A 21,648-nucleotide genomic window follows, 5' to 3' on the forward strand; every position below is an offset into this window, starting at 1 on the left:
AGTCAGAGAAGCAGGGATGTAAGTAAGTGCCACAGTTGAGGTAATTCCCTGCACCAGTCAGAAGTGTTGCCTGTCTGCACAGTTGGTAAAGTGTTGAGCTCTGGTCAACAGACTTCCCCAGCCTGCTGGGAAGGAGATGCAACTTTGTGCTCCTGGTCAGTGGCAGAGTATCCTCCTTGGATTTGAAGGGGGATTGTAGGGATGTCTTCAGCTGGAGGCCTTGGGGAGCAGAAGAGGGTGTCTGGTGAGGTGCTTGTGCTTGGATTACTCTAGTTAGACACTTTTTTTGGCCTTGAGGTAAGTGGGGAAAAAAACTGGTCTGTTTGTTTTCTTGGCCTAAGTGATTCTTAAGTGACATTCACTACTAAGTTAAATGTGTCTCCTGATTTAGAACTAATAAGCTTCCACTTTAAGGAAATGCCAGGGTAAGCTTTCATTCTGGCAGGAGGCAGTAAAACTGACAGAAAGAAAGTCGCTCCCACTGGGCAGACAGACAAGCAGGAAGAGCTGAGAAAGCACAGCCAGGAGACTAAGCCCAGCGATGGTACCTACCAGCTAGTAACTCATAGCCCTTTGCCAAAGAGGTTGGCTTGGTAGCTACTGCCTAAACTGGTAGAAGATGGACACTCTGTCCAGATTACTTGGTTATCCTCATCTCTTTGGCACTTCCCAGAACCCAAATTGGAAGCAGGAAGCCAGTCATCAGTGGGCATCCCCCTCTGCTCCCACAGTGCCTCCTTAGGCCACCCCACACACTTCAGGTGACCCAGGAGGGTCCATGCTGGCACCGGCAGCACAACCAGGACAGAGGGCTTCAGCCAGGAAGGAAGTGCTGTCACCTGCACAATCCTGTATTTCCCAGCATCTCACCTATCTCAAACAGATCATACCAAAGGATATATAAAGTCTTTATAGATTCAATCTCAGGGTTTTTTTTGAGCTGTTTTCCTTCAGGGATCCTGTCTGTACTGTATGATTAGTGACCAGCTGTGACTCCACCATTTTTATGCCAAGAAACCTGCAATTGCAACCTTGTGAGAAGATACGACCCTGACTCTCCAAGCACTGGGACTTACAACTGAAAGAAGACCATGCCAACCTAAAATCAGGTCAGTGACTAAGATATTTGATGTTGGCAAGTTGTGTCAGTACCACGAGGGAGCTTATGAAGTCATTTGCAGTTGTCGCTTAGAGAAAAAACTGTCTATTTAATTGTTTCTGAAATAGCAGCTGGGATGGGGATGAAATGGTGGGGAGATAGGGGTGGGTGGGAAGACAAAACTGCAATATGATGCACGAAGACTGCAGATGGTTTTTTGCTACAAAATCTTATGGATGTGGTACGAACAAGAGACACGAGCCAACTGGCACACAGGTCTTGAATAACCATGGAACCATGGACACAGGACTATAAAAACCCATGGCAAGCTGCAGTTGCTGGTTTCAGTTTATTTAATTTAAACAGCACACTCCAAAATAAGATCTGTGGCCCTGACCTTTTAGGAGCTCTAGCCTGTTTTTCAAGGCTCTTGCTCAAGAAATTACAGCCTGCCACGTCTGCATGCTGGCCACTTGGCAAGGATGATGGTGCGATGTCTGCCCTGCTGAGCAAAGGCATCATGGCATTGCCTCCCATCCCACCTGGCTGTCAGCACACCCAGTGCTATTTGTTTCACTGCTGTGATTGTTGCTCTTTCTGCTAAGGTAAGGAGAAGTCACTTTTTTTGCACTATAGGCAATACCAGCAGTCTCTTAGGATGCTAGCAAACATGGCATGGCCTAGGTGAGCTATAGATGGGAAAAAGGCGGCTTTGTGTGAATTACTGGACAGTATTTCTAGGAAACTGTGATGCTGTGTGGCAGGTTAGCAAACATTTCTTATGTAATTTGTGTGTGTGTGTAATTAGGAGAGTTTAGTACTTTGTTAAAAGCTTTGAGTACACTATCCTGTCTCTCCACTCTTTCTGACATAGCTTTTGTATCAAGAAATGAAAACTACTAGAGGAACAAATGTTGGTTTAGGACCTACCACATTCCAGCTTCCAGTAACTGAATGTTACTCTGTGCTATTTGCTTTTGGTACAGAAGATGTTACTGAACTTTTGGTCCAATGCAAAAAGTCTTTCTCTCAAATCAGTCTTTCTTCTGACACATTGCTGGGATCTTCTGTTGGGTCACTCCTTTAAAGGCTGTGGTCATTCTCAGGACCAACTTGTCGATGCATATGTGAAGATATTAAGGATAGTCTAGCCATTAATAAAGTCCATAATATTTTCAGTTCCCCTGAGAGCGTCCATCAAAGTAAACCTGGAGTAAAATATTTCCTCTTTTAAAGCGCATATTTGAAGCAAGGTAAACTAATTTTTTTTCTCTTATTTGCCTGCTGTGATATTTTTTCCTTGATGCCTGAGTACAGTGGTTGGCTTATACAGATATTGCAGTTCTTTTTTTTTTTTAAAGCATAATGGTTGTATCAATAATAGAGAAAACAGTTTGCATTTCAGATGAAGAGACAACAATATATCACAAAATATTTAGTCTACCGAGAAGAGCAGCAATTTGCAGATAATTTAACAGCTATTTAAGACTTTTTTTCTTTTAGTATAAGTATACATTTCAAGCTTACAGCTTTGTTTTTATCTAAGGTTTTTGTTTGTGTGTTAAGCAATTTTCTTTAAGTAAAAGGATTAGATTTTGACCAGCTTGTGTATTTGAATGTATATTCTCCAAAAGCAGTAATGATTTATAGCTGGGTTCTTTATAGCATTTGGCATGTAAAGCATGTTTACCTTCTCATGGAGTTTTTATTTTTTTTTTAATAGATCATAATCTGTATTCGTTTTTCTGGAAAGGGTTAACATAAGCTTGTAAGTATTCTGCTTTGAAACAAGGTAGAAAACCTAAACTCCTTGCCTTTTGTGGTTTTAGACCATTCACCAAACAGGAACATTTTCACTTAAAATGGATCCTAGTCCTGGCTCTCAAAAAAAAAAAAAAAAAAATTAAAAAATCATTATCTTGTTGGTCATCTGGAGAAGGAAAACGCTCTGTTTTTCCAAAAATTATGTGAAGGTAATGACAGGTGTGGGGAGGAGGTGGCCGGGTGTAAGAAAAGACCCCAGTTAATGCATAGACCTCGGGCAGGCTCTTGCAGTCCTTTGTTCTGGCTGTGTCCCCTGTGCAGAGTGACCTGGGAGTTTTGTACTGCCATCATTGGAGTGCATCTGGTCCCAAAACTGTACTGCAGGCCTCTCCCTAAGCTTTATTGGTTGTAATGGCAACAGCTGTGTGCAAGGACCAAATACGAGCTTTCTTGCATGGAGATGTTCCCATGAGCAAAGCCAAACCCCAGGAAAGACATTTGGGCTCTGCAGTGCCAGACCATTTGTGAAGCTGCAGCTGCTCACGTGGTGGGGGCAAGGAGTCCACTATTAATGAAATACAGTTTACAAGGAGAATACCTCTTGGGGCTTGGCTTCTCTGCAACAAAATAGAGGTGGTGAAGAATGAGAATAGGAAACTGTTACATGGTTCAGTGTCACACATACAAAAAAGTGTTAGTAGCATTTAGTTTGTGCAGACAAAAAATGTTATTTTGTCTGAAAGCTGAGGCAAGGGGCACCTTGCTGCAACTTTCCTAAAAGGTGAATTTTTTCTAGCCGGTTTTAAATAAGGAGTTTTTTGTGCCTTTTTTAAGTGAGAACATGATGTGCTTACTATAGAAAGAAATGTTAACACCACCTGCTTTTGAAAAGGGCCACAGGGTACCCAGCAGAGAAGCCAAGGGAGAGCTGACAAATTCGAATGTGGGTGCCAGGGCTCCCCAGAGGTGCAGGGTCTGCTCTGGACACAGTGGGCACAGGAGAGTGCCCCCACCTTCCCAGTGGGAAGGCAACTCCCCTTGCAGGGTACACTACCATCCACCATGCTGAAGCACATCTTCTCAGGCCATGGTGAAGTTCATTAAGTATAGAAGAACTCCGACTTGGACCTTTTAAGTTACCAAATCCACAAAAAAGCAATTTGCTCTATCAACCACATAGCTACCTATCTGTAGCAAAGGATGCCATGTCAGATAACCCAGGCAGCATGTATATATATGTATACATATATATCCTTGTGATACCTGAAGGCTTCACCTAATTGCTGCCTGTCTTGTGGTAGTGATGCCTCAAAAGAAATTCCTCAAACCTTTTGGCTGGAGCAGGGGCCCTGGCTTCCACTGCCATAGCAACAGAAGTCCTCCCTGCTGACAAAGCCAGCTGAGTCCAGAAAAGGTTACCAGAGACTTTTAGAAAGCCCAGGAAGCTTTATCCTCAAAGAGAGAAGAGGCACAACACTGACGCTGGAAAAACAAAAGAGTTTGCCAGTGGCAAGCATCCAAAATTCACCAGGTTACCTCATAAAGTGTATTCATAATGTGCTTGCATTGACTTTGGGGCTATTTCAGCTCTCGGTGGATTTTTGGGTGAGTGGAGGGTGATAGGGCTTGGGGAGCGAGGATAAGAAGGTTGCATTTTTCTTCAGTTGTTGTGGCTAGGAGTTATTCATAAAGCTGCAGCAATGGAGGCCCTAAGGAAAAAGCCCCGGAGTTGAAAAAGCTGGCAGTAAAGGAGAAAAATACCTTTCCTTTAGCTTCTTTTATGCACTTTCTCACTCCAGTGCTTGGCAGAGCAGATGTAAAACATGGCACACTGCTTTTGGGGACACTGCTTACAGTACCAGAACTGGGGTTGTCAGAGACCACTTAGTCCTACCACTTATGACAGGCTGAATTTGTGGGAACTGTTGGACCCATTTACTGGATCCAGACAGGATCCTGCTCTGGTTGGAAAGCTTTTTAAAGAATTGCAGTTTTTGATGCACCCTTTCCTGCTTAAGGCTGTATATGATTGCAGGCATTCACTCTTGCATGCTTAAAACATTTGTGTAGCACTTCCTTAAACCTGTATAAACTATAACTGAACATCTAGTCACAACCATTTTGAAAAAAAAAAAAAAAAGCTCCTTCTCTCCCAAAGAGTAAATGAAGACTGCTGGGGTTGGGAATTAATACATAGCAGCAAGCTCAGCCTGGCTCAATGTCCTGAAACTCTGTACCAGCCAAGGAGCAAAAGCCTGACTCTGGTCTCCTTTCCTTTGCATCTCCTAAAGAAGCTATGCCAAGTAACCTCACTGGGCAGCAAAATAAAGGGGGGGGAAAGACACACTCATCCTTCTGTATTTAAAGAGGCTAAACTAGAAGGTACTAGACAGGTATGTGTATTGAGGATTCAACAACATCATGAGTATTGCAGCATCCTCTACTCCCAGTGCATGCCAAGCACGTAGGTGACTCTGAATGTTTTAAAAAAACCAACCAAACATGCTTGGTGTTATGGTTGCATTACTAAGAAGCTAAATATTTAAAAAATCATTCTAAAAGCATAGTTGTTACAAGGAAGAAAAAGAGTATAGGTAAGAATTAATCCTTCTAAACACTTATAATATGTGAAAATATTCGGCAGTCTTAACTTTTCTTTACGGTTTATCTTCCTACCTGTTGCTCAGCATTTCATGTCTATTGGTAATGCGTGTTGCTCTTGTAACCTTAGCATTTTCCAGGGTTTTTAAGAAGTCTGTGGTTAATAGTTGAACATTTTTACTTCAGGGGACAGTTAAATCCCATCAGTGGTTATTGCTGTCTTAATTATGGAAAAGCCAATACACTTACACAGCTTCAGGCAATGTAGAAAAAATGTAAAGCACAGACCCAGCACAAGCACTAGTACCTCGGTTCTTAGATGAAGGCTTAGGTATGTGTAATTTTGTGAAAAGAGTCTTCATAAAGTCACTACCCCATAATCTGCCATCAAAAGGGAGGGCAATTGAGGCCACATGTGAAAACCTATGAGTGCACTATACAGCTTTTTCTTCCATCCCAACAGAATTGCATTGCATTCCTATTCTCCAGTTTTTTTCTAATTATGTGTTGCATATTTCATTGCTAGGGGACTCAGCTAATGAAAAAACTTCCAATGAGGCAAAAACTTGGAATTCAAAATATGGTCTACGGAGGAAGCAGTAGAGCAACATGCTTTTTTTGGTACACAAAATGATTCAGCACATGCTTTGATTAACTCTGAAGAAAAGAGCAGGATGAGAGCTGGTTTAGTTGTGCTGGGGGAGGCAGGCAACAGAGGGGAAAAAAAGCAACAATCTGTGGTTGCTGTGCCCTGGTTCACATCAGGGAATGCAAACCTTGGGTTTTGGATTGGTGGGCAGCTGCAGCACCTGAGGAGGGCACACACAGCAGCAGGCATGTGTGGAGGAGTGCCAGGGTCACCTCAGAGAATGCAAACACTCCAGGAGCAGCCTGCGCAATCAGTGAAGCCAACCCACCTGGTTTGGCACAGCCAGGAGCCACCTGGCACACCTTTGCTGCGGCATCAGTGGGGAAGTCAATGCAGGCACCCAAGCTTAGGCTCAGCAAACCCAACCCAAATTACCAGGTCAAGCATACTGTGGGCAATAATTAGATGCTAGGCAGGCTTACTCATCAGAAAACTTGATGTGAAATAATAATGCAAAGTATAACTGACTGTGACATGTCAGGAACATTTGTGGCAACCAAGCCAGTCTGCAAAGCCCAGGCAGTTTAGATTAACATTTTAGGCATTGCTAACTTGACAAATGTAGCATGTTTTTCTACCATTTTGGAGTGCAACTTCATGTACAAGACCTACAAGTTACTGCCACTTACACTTTACAGAAGATATCTACAAGTTGCTGCCACTTATCAGTGGAAATGCTGGTTGTGCAAAGAAGAGACCGTGTTGCCTGTTAAAGGTACATATATGCCTAGTGCAAATATTTTATGCATACAAATGCTAAGTGCAGACTGGAGGCACACTGGACAAAAACTGCGGAGCATACCAGCTGCTGCTAAGGAAGACACACCCTTAGGTTACAAAGTTCATTGTTAAGGGTAGATATTTGCAACCTCTTCAAGCAGAGCATGTATCTTGGAGGAAAAAAGAGTAACTGTGCTGTAAAAGATGCATGCTCTAAGCAGTGTTTACAAGCCAGCTGCACAAAGAAACTGAGTTTTGAAAAATCTTCTAACTCTAAAGAGTAAATCTTTAAAGCAGTGCAAGGAAGTCATGCACACAAATCTCATTATTGTGAAAGCTGCTTAGAAACTTTAGTTCTTAGAGTCAACATACCACAATGCTTTCAGAAGCACAATTTCAGAGTTACAAATTCTTCTAACAATTAGCTAATTTTTTTAGGAAAAGGAAGAAGAAGAAGGAAAAAAAAAAGGGTTTAAAAGGATTTAAAAGGGAAGAATTACAGAGGGGTTATATGTTAAGAAGGAGGTAATCGAAAGGGATTGAGAAGGGTATAGTAGGAAGTTGATGTGGTTAAGGAGTTTGCAAGATTAGTTGAAGAAAAGTCTGGTAAAACTGCAAGGAGGAAGCCAAATCCTGGGACAAATGAACACAGTTTCTTTGATGTATTTGGAGCTGCATGATTTATACATATTCAGCATCTGGCCCACGGACCTTGAGAATGATTTGGTAAAAATACTGATGGGAACTTATTAAAATAAAACCAGAAAAAGTAGTATATGGTATTTCATGCACAAAGAGTACTTACATTTTCAGAGATTAAATACTCAGTTGATGGTGCTGAACAGCTGCAGGTGTTTCAGCCTAGGGGTCTCAGGGAATTAATAACTGAACAGTAATGGAAGCTGTGATGTGCTATGCAAGCTGGTTTATTGAAAGCAAAAATTGTCACAGGATTTATTACTGCTTTAGAAATAGATTGTGAGTGTGAAACTCATTTTCAAATGTGTCCATGAAAAAGCAGGATGATATGAATGTTGAAAGTGGGGAGAGAGAGCAGTTGGAGGGGATGAGGAAAGCTCTGGCATGCAAACTTCTTCCAGGATTAAGAGACTAAGTGCGTGCACCATCCCATAGCTGTTCTAGTAACAGACTGGACTAATCTGTGCTAGGCACTAAGCAAACACAGGAGAGTGATACACAACTGACAGTGTAGAAAGGAAAAAGGCAGCAGAAAAAGATGAAAAAAAAAAAAAAGCTGGATCAGGTCAGCATAACTGTACGCAAACTGTACTCCCTTGCTGTGCTGCAGAGCTCCTAAAATCTTTTTTCTATTTTGCATACTGAAATTTCAAAACCAGAGAGCAAGGGATTCTTTGTCCTGACGTTAAGCAGAACGATTTCTAAGATGATGCTGATTTCATTTTCACCGCTTCAGTGAGCCAGTGCCATGTTCAGAGCACTGTCAGCATTGAGGAAGAATACACAAGCACTGAGAGTTTCTTGGTCATAAAAATAAATACTGTCATCAGGATACATAAAAGAAGGTATTGAATTTGAAACATGACATCACAGGAGAATGAAGAAAACCAGATGCATCTGCTAAGCATTTCTGGACAGATTGATTTGTGTAATGCCATTCTTTAGCTATATAACCTTATCTAAAATGTCAGGTAGGACAGTGCTTCAGATGTAGGATAACCAGTAATTATGTCAAAAGAAACAAAAAGGCATCATCTTTTCTACCTTGGTACAAAACTAATCAGGATGATCATCCCATCCCCTTGAGATTTTACTTGATGAAAAGCTGGATGGGTTCAGACAACTATGTGAAATTTTTTTTGCTTGATTTCTGCCACTTATTTAGAGTTCAGGTGTCAGCACTTTTAACCCAAGGACTGTTGTAACAAAAGCATGTGCTGTTATGGGAAGGTGAGGAACCTCAAAGTCAGAAACTTGGTCAGGATGCAGGTATTTGTTAAGGACTTCACCTGTCAGAAGTTCTTGAACCATGAGAGCCATTTACTGAATGCGTCTGCCCATTCTTTGTCTTTTATATGAGGTCTCAGGAGTCATGAGCAACAGCCTGGTATTACACTACAATGCTCCAGGCTTGTTTAATAACCATGAGAAGCTTCTCCCACACCTGCAAGCAGCAGAGAGAAAGCTGTGACACCAGAAGCTTTAAAAAGGTCTGGCTTTTTCTGAGTCTGTGTAGTGAGGGTAGGTGTTGATGCTATGGCTGATCCTCTCCATTTACTGTGGGGCAGGGTGAAGCTCTTGCCTTCATAATGGAAGTTGTTGTGGCTAATTCAAAATAATAATATAACTTTACCCAGATAATAATCAGGAAATTGGAAACACTGGTATCAAGGTTGGAGTCTGACAAGGAACTATACTGTATAAAACATTTTTTTTGTACTTTTTTTTTAATGGCGAAGAATGCCCAACTAGCAAAAGAGCAGTGGCAGAAAAGGAAGGATTAAGTGAAAGCTTTGAATCATAGGGGAAGACACTGACACCAGATGAAGCAATTTCTGGGAAGCATACAAAGAACCATTTTATTTTTCTCAACAGCAAGTCAAGTTGTGCATCCACTCACAAAAACTATTAGAAGGTTTATTATGCCTAACAAAGACTAAAATTCAGATTCTTGAATGTAGTAAATTTTTGAGTTAACATGACTAATACACTTTTTGAATCACAGGTTTGTGTTTTTCTGCTACGTACAGGGCAACAACACTCCAAGTTTAGAACCTATGTAATCCATACAAAAAACTCCTCTCTCCAGTGCCCATCTATCTCTGTCTCATCAAGCTGGTATGAAGACTAGGTAATTTCAACAACTGCAGCTTTCACTAGTAGTCTACAACCTGCTCAGCAACTTGATGTGGATGAATTTGAGAAGCTAGTCAGGCAAAAAGCATTGAAAATTTAGTAGCCTAGTGGGCATTGTACACTATGGGGAGTGACAAGGTCAGAGAGAATTTTAGTGTCTTCATCCTGTTACCACCACCAAACCACTGTTTGTACGTTATTAAATGTGAGTGACAAAGCACAAGAAGAGTTAATATCCCTAAAGCAAAAGGGCAACAATGCTATAATTTCTTAGTAACTGTACTCTGTCCTATGTCATCAAGCTTATTTTGGTATCTTACTTTATTGGGAGCCTCAGGAAGCCCATCACTGTTAGAAACACTTGCACAAATCTCGTTCATCCGTTAGTTCTGAATTGAGCTGCATGACAACATCCAGATAGAGCCTGAGTACGCACTGGTGCTGCGTGTGCTTGTAGGACTCATACACCCAGAAACGTGCCACGATGAAAGAGAATCCCTCTCCCGTGGCGAAGCCCAGTATTTTAGTATGGGACCTTTGTGGAATAGCAATGTGAATTGTGACAACTTATGCTAACTTGGAATATTTTTAATATCATGCACACCATGTGTGCATTTTTTTACCTGTCAAAATGACACTATTTTATTGCGTATCTGTGAGTTCATCCTGAAACATTAAGCACAAGACAGTGGGATTTGACACTTTCGCAGCATTGGCTGTGTAATGCAATCCATCTAGATGTACTTTTGCTGCAGGTGCACTCATGCTGCATCTAAGGAAATCTGCTTTGCTGCTTTTAATGTGAGCCAAAACACAAGATGACTTCTCAAACACAGTATGTAGATGTGAGGCATGTCAATGCAAGTATCAATTGATCCTCGACTGCACATTTGTAGGACAGGTAAATCTTAATTCAGGCAAAACTTATGGTTTCTACTAATCTATTTCTCAAATTAAATTTTGAAAACACTTCTTTTAACATGGATTGTTTTATGTTTTGGTATCAAGCATTTATGAATAGCATTTTCTGCTTTAGTATTCAACTCACACAGGAAAGGAAAACAAGCATGTGAAAAAGCTGCATCTTTCTTACATTTGTAATATTACAGAGTTCTAAAGGCCTCAGTAGAAGCATTCAGACAGGGATTTTGACAACAAGTGCTGTACCAAATGCCATGAAAACCCTTTTGATGTTTAAATAAAGGAGATTGTAAGGACATAATTTGAAGAACAGAGGGTGTGGCTGAAAAACATAGCTCGCCCACTACAAAAATGTCTGTGCTGTTCTTGGCCTGTGTTTTATACGTATATTAATAGATCTCAAATAACGTATTTCTGGTTCAGCAAGTAAAAAGTTGTCTTTTGGTACTTCATCATTAAGCATTAAAAAATATCATCTGACTTTGTGCATACTAGATGAATGCATGTTTATGAAGAATTGATTTTCAAAGTCACAATACTTTGCCCTCAGGAAGCAAGCATGGTACTTCTTGAGACACCCAGCACCCTGCGTTGTTGCGTGTAGATTTAGGATTGCTAATTAATGCTCTGTTTTTAGTACTCTGATTCTGTGCATTGCTATTGTGATACACAAAACATGGATGCTGTGTCTCCTTAGTTCACTAAGTGTGCTAGGTTATTTTTACTGGTCATCAGTTGTGTATCCACTGCTCCACACTGGCAGCTCATCTTGATTTAAGCACCTCCCCAAGCTGATAACTGTCTTTGCAAAGTGTTTCTGTACTTCTGGTAATGACCAGGGAAGCTATAGACTACAAAAATGCACAAATGCAATTCAGCCTGTTAGCATCCCCTGATCTGCAGTAGGCTTTTAGGTGACATTTTTTATTTCTTTTGCAGCTCTTCTCTATTTTCTGGTCTTAATTTGATTAAACACCTTATATACATGTTTGGCTTAGAAAAAGGAAAAAAAAAATAAGTTATTCTTTTGAGTAGCAGCATCGAATTCAGAGTTGAGAAGGCCATAGCTGGTAACTTTTATCCTAAAAACAATGGGAAGTGAAATCTTGGCTCTATTTAAATCAGTGGCAACTTTCCAGTAATTTCAAGTGAAGGTATTCACCCCTACTAAATACTTTATATCCTAAGGGCTCTATACATTGTTGCATAAACATTACATAGTTAGACTATGAAAAAAACCTGCCTATTTACCTTTAGAAAAGGAAAATTCCTCACCTAAGGTTAGACTCTTTGCTGCCAGGTTTTTGTGGGAGAAGCTGACAAAGATAATCCAGCAGTTATGGAATATTCTGGGATTAATTAGACGTGGCCTAGATACACAGCAGAGAGCATCAGAACTGACCTAAATGTTGTGAGGAACAGTGCCTCTGCCTCCTCCTTTCAGTTAATCAATCCTGACACCAAAGGCTTATCAAGGTAAGTTTGAAGAGAGTGTTTGGATATAAGCCTGAATGAGGAAAATGTTACAATTTTATATATATACATTTAATTTAAATCTTACGTCTGCTTATTTAAATCTGAAATGCATGGAAAAAGTTTTAGCTTCCTGTATCTTGTAGGTTAATAAGAAGTCAACCAGTTTTTTCAGGCAGTTAGCCAGGAGTCTACTAAAGCCTTGCTGTGGATCACCAGGCTTTAACAGCATATGAAGCTTTCCTGTCACTTCTACTCTGTTCCAAAGCACCATTTCAGGGGAAAAAAAATAATTATTACACAGATGCTGTCATAATTTTCAGTTATATTCTAGTATGGCAGAGCTGTTAACAGTAAATGAGGAACTGAATCAGCTTCACTTTGGCCTAAGGTTTACAAGAGCAACTTTGATTATTCAAAAGGTCAGGGAATGGGAATAAGAATAAATCATTGATTCTTCAGTTTAATTTGAAATCATATTAATTGGAATAGTCTTCTGCTCTATAAGCATGTTTTTCAAGTTGCAACCAGTGAAATATTTTTATTATTTTTTTAAGGACAAAAATCTGAATTAATCTTTTCCCATTTACTCTGTAAACTCCAGCTAACCTCTAAACCTAAAGGATGTCCTTGAATTTATCAAACTACTCAGAACAAAGATTTAGTGAAGCCAGTATTAAAATAAAAGTACAGTCTAGAGATTGGCTCTCTGCTAATTACATGCACCTGGGAATTTTAGAACATTTTTTTAATTGGAATACTCAGCCAACTAGTTTTAAGTCATTGCAGTTATACATCAGTAAAGGGCGTTGACTGGCAGTGAATGGAGACATCTGGAAACCCGCAGTGTTTGAAGATGGATGAGATCCTGCCATTGTCACTATTACTTGTCAAAAGTGACTAAAAAGCAATGGATTTCAGCTTGCCAAGATGATGACTTTATTACAGTTCTTTGCCTTTATTTCAAAGTCTTTTTGAGAGGTCTAGGAATTTTTACTTTTAAATTGTTTCATGGGTTTGGGTTTGTTTTTTTGTTTGTTTGGGTTTTTTTTGGTTGAACTTCCAGTTTGAAAAAAGGAAACGTACTAAAGAAGAAAATTGAAATAAGTATCTACATCAATACCTAAGCTAAAACTGTACAAGCTGGAAAGTGTTTAATTCATATCAAGTAAGGATATCTGTATGTAAATTTGGACCTGAGAAAAGAGAGAAACTTCAACAAAATTATGCATCTGCATGGTGTACTAAAATCCTTATGAAAACTTTCATTATTATTATATTTCATAAAAGCCTTGAGTGTGTGCAGTGCTATGATCCGTCTACTGCTATTGCCTGCAATTCCACAAGTAATTCCCACAAAACATGCCTTTTATAACAGAAGCATTTCGTTGAATTACTAATCAATACAACTTGGTGTCAGATGGTATAGAATAGAAATAATCTGTTTAAGAATTTCTCCCCAGATAGCAGTTTGGTAAGAAAAGAGGCTGCTCTCAGCATCCTGGCATTGGTTCTCAACCACTTGCAAGACCAAACTTCCATTTTATGAAATCTGCACAAAAAAAAAAAAAAAAAAAAAAAGGTCAGAGCTGTCTAGCAATGCTGCTATGCTTCATTTCTTCTAAGACTCTCTACTTCCAGTTATCAGTTTGTCATGGAGGCTCAGTACTGCAAACTTTAAATGACTAACGGCAATAGTCTTGCTGTCATTTTCTGTTGCAGGCACCTTCCCCATTCCCCAGGCCTCCAGGGACCCCAGTTTGAAAATGAGAGTTTAACTTCTCTCAGTGATGTTATCCAGTCTCTAGTATTTCAATGTTAATATAAACCTATCTACTGAACTGGACTTTTACAGTAATTATTAATTGACCTTTAAAGTACTTATGTAAAATACTGAAATAGCACTTAGCTCACCTTACCCTGTGACTAAGGTAAGAAAAAACAAAAGATACCTGGTTTAGGGACTACTGACTGTTGCATGTCCACTCTTTTCTATGTAACAACTTTCAATTGTCTATGAAGCTTCAAAGCGCTTTATTATGGTGAGATTTGACACAATGACTTTATTTAACTTATCCAATGCTTTATAACTGTTTAGTATCTTCTGTGGTTAGGTTTTGTTTCATTTTTAACAACATAACAGAATGCATCCTGAAGAGAAACTTGTCAGAATTAATGAAGATTTATATCTCATATAGCAGGTATGATACTGAATTGATAATACCCAAGTTACCAGTTATTTGTTAGACTAGCAACAGTTTATCACTAAATAGCAAAAGTCCACAGAAATATGAAAATCTAATTAATTTATAGTTGTAAAATGTTCCCTTTTGTACCTCAAAAATGCACTGTGGATCTTGTTCAGATTGACAGTTTAATCAAATTAACTCCACTAATTTACTATATTTTTAGAGATTTTTGGAAAAGTAAATCAGCATCTGAAATGGGGATGTTTACATCATTCATTTTTTCAGCATAAGAGAAATTGCAGGAACCTATTTCAATTTTCTCTGCCCTAGATTCAGGAAAATGGTGCAAGTTAATTTCTGTTTGAAGTGCTCAGAAATATGACACCTTGGAAAAGGATGTTTTCCAGACCTGAGGTATATGACTACTCACACTTACATCTGGCTCCAAATACAGGTAAGCAATCCTTTAAAAAGTCACTTAAAAATTATATTTATTGCTTTTTTCTTTTTTTTTTTTTTAATGGCAAAACCACAATTAGAATAATTCAAATTCTCTTTCAAATGAAACACCCATGCAACAGGCCATCCCATCCACTGTTTTAATGAGATCTAAATCTGTCAAGGATTGTCAACACTCATTGCAGTGGGGATATTTTGAGGACTTGCAAATCTGAAAGAGGTTAAGTTTCTTTAGACAAAACTAGTATGAATAATACAACATAGTTCATAAACATTGATTGGTACTCAATACCAGAAAGTGCAGCTGAAAAATAATATTTATTTATTTGTTTGTTTTTACATTCCAGTCTTCAGGATATAGGTAGAATCCAAAACCCATGCAAAATAATGAGCTTGCTTGCTGTTGTGTGGGAAAAGAGAAGAGGAGCTGGAGGTGATATTGCAGGAGGAAAACCAACTAAGTAGGCATGACAGCATATGGGGGCTAACTATAATGACAGGAACTTCATAACATGCTCTTCAGAAAAATGACAGGAAAAGCAAAGGAGGCAAATTGCACTCTGCCAAAAGCATCCATTCAGATCCTGAAATACCGAAGGATAATTTTTGGTAGGACATGCATTGGTAAACCTCTGACTTACAAAAGAAAGAAGGATAAATGAGAATTAGAGGAAGAATGATACTGAAGACTAGAGAGGATGAACACAAAGTGGTTAAGATGAAGCACATCTCAGTCTCATTTGCAAAAGCATGCATTAAGTATTTCCGAGAGACACTTATCTGAATAAAGTACATTTAAAACAATAACAGAATGTTAAAAGAATTTCAAAACGTGTACATCAGTTCCTTTTTTATCAACTGTGAGGTTAAATATACATACATTGTAAATATTTAGTGTATGACTTTATCTCCATTGCAGCGTATGCCAAACACCCTGTTCTCCTGGGTTATTCCAAGCAGCGAGCACCCCATTAATCCAGAATCTCTTTGCAAATCCCTCAGTGCTGAGGACAGTGGTCAGAAGGGAGAATGAGCCTGTTTAACAGAAGTTTAAGGTAGATCTGGTCAGGCTTCTCCAGCCACACCTTCAAATTCTACCTTCTCAGATCTCAGACACAAGCTCAGGAAGGAGTATCTTGGATTCCACCTGGGCACCCCAGGATTCCCTTATGCAGCACTAATAGACCTGCTGTAGTGCTAATACACTACATGAGTTTTTCCAGAACTGTCAATGGCCAACTCGCCTTAGATCCAAAGCAGCAATATGGAGAACTTCATAAGCTTTGTTCAGTGGTGACCACTTAAATGCAAGCAACGTGACAAATTCTGACAGTGAAGCAGGAAAGGTCAGAAGGGATGGGAAAAGGGATTGCATGGAGCTGGGAGTTTTCACTGGAGCAGAGGCATTCTTGTGTTGAGGGTATTCAGTTTAGGAAAGCAAGCTACTGTCTGCCAGCTGGCATTTTCCAGCACTTTCTTCCTTGATCAAAGCATGACCAAGTTTTCCATTAGATGAAGCCTAGAGTATCTCATGTCGTGAAATATTGCACTAAATTAAGTGTTGTTAGTTAAGTCCAGAAACTTCTAAAGAAAGTAAAATTGCTTGAGGTCTACCATCCATTGCTAATTTCAAAGAACCTATTTACATGAGAAAACCCCTAACACTTGTGTTTTATGCTCACTGCACTCAGTAGAAAGGGAAGTTGGTCTCTGACTTGAATATTTTACAGAGGAGTGTGTTGCTGGAAAAAAAAACTCCACAGATGAGCAAAATGGGGGTTTTTGTTTACAGTGAAGTAACTTGTTGTATTATGGAACTTTTTAATACATTGTTTCCATCTTGATAAGTACAAATGTTTATACAAATTTCCTTGCAAACACTGTGTTAATGAACAAGCACAGTGCTTTACTGTGGCCAAATATTCTGGATGAATTAAGAGACATATCAAGATCCTGATGTTTCTCCAATGCGAGCAACTGCTTTGGATTTTGGTGTTCACCAGTGACCCTGTTCTAGACACCATCCCCCAAATCCCCAGCAATAAGGCAACTGCATGGCTTAGGGGATTGGTAATCGGATACTTCACCTCCAGGTCATCATAGGTCTCTGGTTCAAGAGCAGCAAGGCTTTGTAATGACTTAAACACCACCAGATATTTATCTGGAGGCGTATGGAGGAGTGAACATATGATTTCGGTGCAGAAAGTGGTAGACACGTCCAGATACAAACATTATGACAGTTGCCAGTCTGTTAGAAATACTTGAATGATGGAGTATCACTCTAACAGAGGTTGATTAACTCCCTAATAACAATCAGGATTGTGTCTTGTTTTAGTACTGGCTGGGTAGGAAAAGCATCATAGTTTATACAGTATTTTGCAAATGAGAGAGGCAAAAAATTGTGTTTAACCCTCTCTCTCTCCCCCTCTCCAGCTTATTAAAAAGTCTTTTTCAAATGGTTTTGAATGTGACTGTAGACAATTCGAAGCCAACTTTAATTTTAATTTTTTGTCTTAGCCAGTACGAATTCAGTGAAAGTGAAAATATGTTCTGCACATATTTTTAGGCTCTTTACTGCATAGGATAAACTGTAAGTGCAGAGTTTGAAACTTTAGCACATCCTTAATGAGAATAAAACAAAAAAATCTGCCTCCAAGGCCAGTATTAAGCTGGTACTTTTGTATCCAGACTGTACAGCTTATGCTTGAGAAGAAAAGGTGGATGATGCTCCCTTTCATGGAGGGACCAGGGCAGGCAGGTGTAATAGGGAGGCAGAAACATGATGCCTTTTTCAAGTGGCAGTTCCAGGTGAGAAAGGGGATGGTTGGCATCAACACCCTGTCCACTGGCCCGTGCTGCCTCCCAGTGGGCAGCAACTCCCTCTCTTTCCGGGGGAAAAGGCACGTTTTTTTTTAAAATGCCAATCCAGGTGGCTGCGGCCTCTATGCAGTGCCAAGAGTAACTTATGCTTTCTTTTCACTCTACTGTGCTCAGAGCACCAGAACAGAACAGTAGAAGGAGGTCCCAAAACCCAGAGAATTAAAGAATGAGAGGAAAGAGCACCTTTTGCTGCAGTAAGTCTTTGGAAAGCAATGAAGTAAGAGTTGGTGGAAACAGTTCCATACCTCTTTGACCGTTCACAGAGCTTCACAGTTTGTAGCCCCAACCTGCCTTTCCCTACCAAGCTCAGTGAGCCACGAGATCCGGGTGCCTCAACTCTGTGCCTTTCCCAGAAAACAAACCTAAAACAACCCAAACAAACAAACAAAACACAACACAAAACAATCCCTCCCAGCCCTTTGCAGGTGCTGTTATGTACCTGAAATCAGTCACATAACCTTTGTGTGGTTACTGCTACTGCAAACAGGGTGAGGGCCTTGGGAAAAACACCTCTGGGGAGCTGTGGAAGCCACAGGGTTGTGAAAACACTTAGGATGAGAACTGTTGCCCACGCTTTAAACATTGTATTTGTCTACGTCTCGTGCCATGATCTTACAGAATGGGCAAAGAAAAACACACAGTGCTATAGCACAAGTTAAATGAATAAACAAAGACTTCTGTGTTTAGGTGTGTCCAGCTACAAAGGTCACTTAGGTGTGGAGGTTTTTTTCCTCCAGAGTTATCCTGTTCAGGTTGTCATATCCTGTTTTATTTCTACAGTGCTTATCATGAAAGTTAACCTTCAGGGTAATTGGTTTCAATGTCCTTCCAGTGCACACAACAAAATAGAACTAAAAAATATCAAAGCAAGTGGATAGTACTGAATAGACAGAAAAGGCAAGAGTAATGAATTGAAAGCCTTGTTCTCGCCTCATTCTGCTTTGTGGAGAGCACACATCATCAGGTGTGCATGTGTGTGCATGTGTGAGACTCCTTCAAAGGAGGAAATGGGACGTCTGGCTTTCAGTGCAGAAAATTAGTAACAAAATACAGGTGAGATTAGGGCTGATAACATCTTTGTAATCGTGTACTTAATCTGCAAACCTCATGAAAAATCTGTTGGCTTTCCAGTGTTATTGCGCCTGGGCTGCACACAACAACTAGCGGCCGGTGTCACGCTGCTCCTGTGACAATTACAAAAGTTAAGCGTCCGCACCTTAATTTTTACAAGTCGGTGCTGGAGCGGAGCTGCCCACCCGGCTGAGAAAGGCCAAATCCCCCTACACGACCTCTTCCAGCCCTCGCCGTGCTGCGGGCGGGCTGCAGGCGCCGTTAGCCCCAGCCGCAGCCAGGGCCGCAGCAGGTGCGGCGGGGGCGGGAGCGGGCGGCGCGGTGCGGGGCGCCCCCGCCTCGGTGCGGGGCGGCCACGTGGAACGGCGGCTCCCACGGCAGCGACTTCCTGCTCCGCATCACCCGGCGGGCAGGCATCCGCGGCAGCGGAGCCTCACGGGGAGGAGAGAGGGGGGAGCAAAAAAGGGGTGGGAAACAACAAAAAAAAAGAAAAAAAAAAAAAAGAAGAAGAAAGTTTGTACGTGCAGCGGCGGCGGGAGCACAGCCCCGGCAGGCGGGCGGCTGCCGGAGAGCAGCGGCGGCCGGAGGAGGGGGGAAGCAGGGGGAGAGGAGGCGGCGCGGGGCTGCGCCGCGCCGGGCGGGGGGCGGAAGCCCGCCGGTGCGCGGGGCCGGGCGCTGCCTGCGCGGTGGCGGAGGGAGCGGGCGGGCGGCCGGAGGATGCGGCTGAAGCTGGGCTTCCTGCTGCGCGCCGTGCTGCTGGCGGGCAGCTTCTTGGGGCTGTTGCTGCTCTGGTCTTCGCTGTCGCCCCGCGCCGACGAGCCGGCTCCCCCGGGACGGACGCGGGTGAGTGCGCGGCCGTGCTGAGCGGCGGGACGAAGCGGGTGGCGGGGGCTGCCGCCCTGGATGTGACCGGCGGCGGCGGGCGGGGGACGGCTGCCGAGCTGCGGCCTGCGGCGCCTGCAGGCCCGAGAGGGGAGCACGGAGCGGCGGGGCCGGCCCTAGCCGTCCCCCGGATCTGGCGTCCGTGCCCGGGCGGCGCCGCGCCGTGCTCTGCCGCCGCCCTGGAGCTGCCCGCGGGCGCCGCGCTCGGGTGGGCCCCGCCGGCCGGGCCCGGCCGGTGTCCGGTCCCTGCACTCCCCCCCGGCGCAGCCGCAGCCCCCCCCGACCGCCTCCGGTGTGGGGCTGCCAGCAGTGCGCCGGTGGGACCCTAGCCCGAGACCTGTCCGCCGGTGATGCCCAGGGCACCCAAACCTACGGGTTCTATCTCTTTGCCATCCTTTCCAAGCGAAGCTGCCTAAGTATCCTGCAAAGGTCTGCCTCAGTGCTTCAGCAAAGGGTGCAGGTGTTCCCCTCTGCCACTCACACCGCTGCCATGGATCAGCTTCTGGCGCCTTACTAACCAAAGGGCAAGTTTTGCCAGGGAGAAGTGGCAGGTCGGGTAATTTAAGAACAGCTCAAGGAAAAGCAAAAGGCATTGGATTGACCGTGCAGGCAGTGCAGCTCTCCCACCCCCAAGTAGTGGGGTAGCTTGTGAGGTGTGGGGTGGGCAGTGCTGCAGCTGACAGGGACAGTAACGTCCAGAAATGCTTTGGGAGGCCAAACAAACAGATCTACTTGCCACTGCCTTGTAATAGTCAAATCAGGTGAGAATAATCTGACCCTTTGACCTTTGGATCTCAGAAGGAGTCCAAGTTCTGTTTCCATTTTCACCAGATGTCTTAGAGGTAACTGGAATTAAGGAGATCTGCTTCAAGTAAGATAAGCCGAGATTAAAATATCTTGGTAAAGTAATAAAATCTTACTGATTAGCCTAAAAAGTGATACTTCATTATGTGTTTGCTAATGAGTGTGGCCCTCTCTAGTGGGCTGCTTTGAATAACTGTGGAAAGTAGGCGGGCTGACAGAATTCTTGCTTTTGAAAACTGGAAATAACTTTGGACTCCTTCAGCAGATACTCTGTCTTCTGAAGCTGTTACAGTTTGCTGTATCTTGGCAGTTGCTGCTGAGATAGTAGGCCATCTTGGTTCTTTTGGAGATACAGTGTTTATTAAGTGGTGAAGTTTCTGTAATCTGCTCTTCTAGACACAACATAGGCTTTTCTGTGTACAGAAAAATCTTCAGGAATTTGATTTGCATACCTCCCAAGAAAACATCAGGCAATAAACATTTTGCAGCAAAACCAGTTGAATTACTTTTCCTGCTTAGGAAGGGGTGACATACCTGTAAACTGACATCCTTTGAAGGAAAAAAAAAAAAGTTATGGTTGCATTGCTATGTGGGGCAGTGACCATCTTCAAATTATTATTCTGGGGTGACAGCTGAAATACTGCAGTCCTACAGCATGTGTGCTATAGCAATTTATTCAGGTGCTGTAATGAATCACACTGTCCTTTCTCACAAGCCTGAAGGCTTTTGCTCAGAGACATTTGAGCTGAACCCATGTATCCACCTCCGTTTGGGTGTGAGGTCCGATTTGAAAACATTTCCTAGCTGGTGCATGTTGCAATAAAGGGAGTCGGAAGAGTTTTTACAGTCCAGCCCCTGATAAAGCAGCATTCTATCTTGATTACCTCTGCCTTGACTGGAGGAGGAAATATCCATGACAGCCACTTCAGGAAATAATTCAGTCTTTGTTGGGAACAAATATAATTATATTAAGTAAACGCTGTCAGAGATAAAATCTAAACATAATGTCTGGTTCATTAGCTACATCAGCTGTTTACTTATTATTGTGATATATAGACAGGAGTGGGTAACACATGCTGCTCCGTCATTTTCTGGGAAACAGTATTATTTTGGTTTGGACTTTTTCTCCTCAGAAGCTGCTCAGGTGATGGTTACTAGTTAAACAGCAGTGAGCAGGCTTGCTCCTAGCAGTGCTCCAGCGTATTCCTGGGGAGCTGTCAGAGTCCAGGAGCTTGTATGGAGGTTGGGGTCTTCTTGTCTTCCATCCTGCTAGGCAAGACAGCGTTGACCCTGTGAGGTGG

At 42.0% G+C, this 21,648-nt stretch overlaps 1 protein-coding gene across 2 annotated transcripts in view; it reads left to right on the forward strand.

Moving 5' to 3' along the window:
* Nucleotides 1-19,378: 19,378 nt before the first annotated feature.
* GALNT7 (polypeptide N-acetylgalactosaminyltransferase 7) overlaps nucleotides 19,379-21,648 on the forward strand; it is a 72,786-nt gene continuing 70,516 nt past the window's right edge. For both annotated transcript variants that reach the window (XM_051619187.1, XM_051619186.1), the window contains exon 1: nucleotides 19,379-19,504. In XM_051619187.1, the coding sequence (XP_051475147.1) occupies nucleotides 19,379-19,504 (126 nt within the window). The remainder of the gene's footprint in view (nucleotides 19,505-21,648) is intronic.

This window comes from Apus apus, chromosome 4 (genome assembly GCF_020740795.1).
Source record: "Apus apus isolate bApuApu2 chromosome 4, bApuApu2.pri.cur, whole genome shotgun sequence".
Lineage (NCBI taxonomy): Eukaryota > Metazoa > Chordata > Aves > Apodiformes > Apodidae > Apus > Apus apus.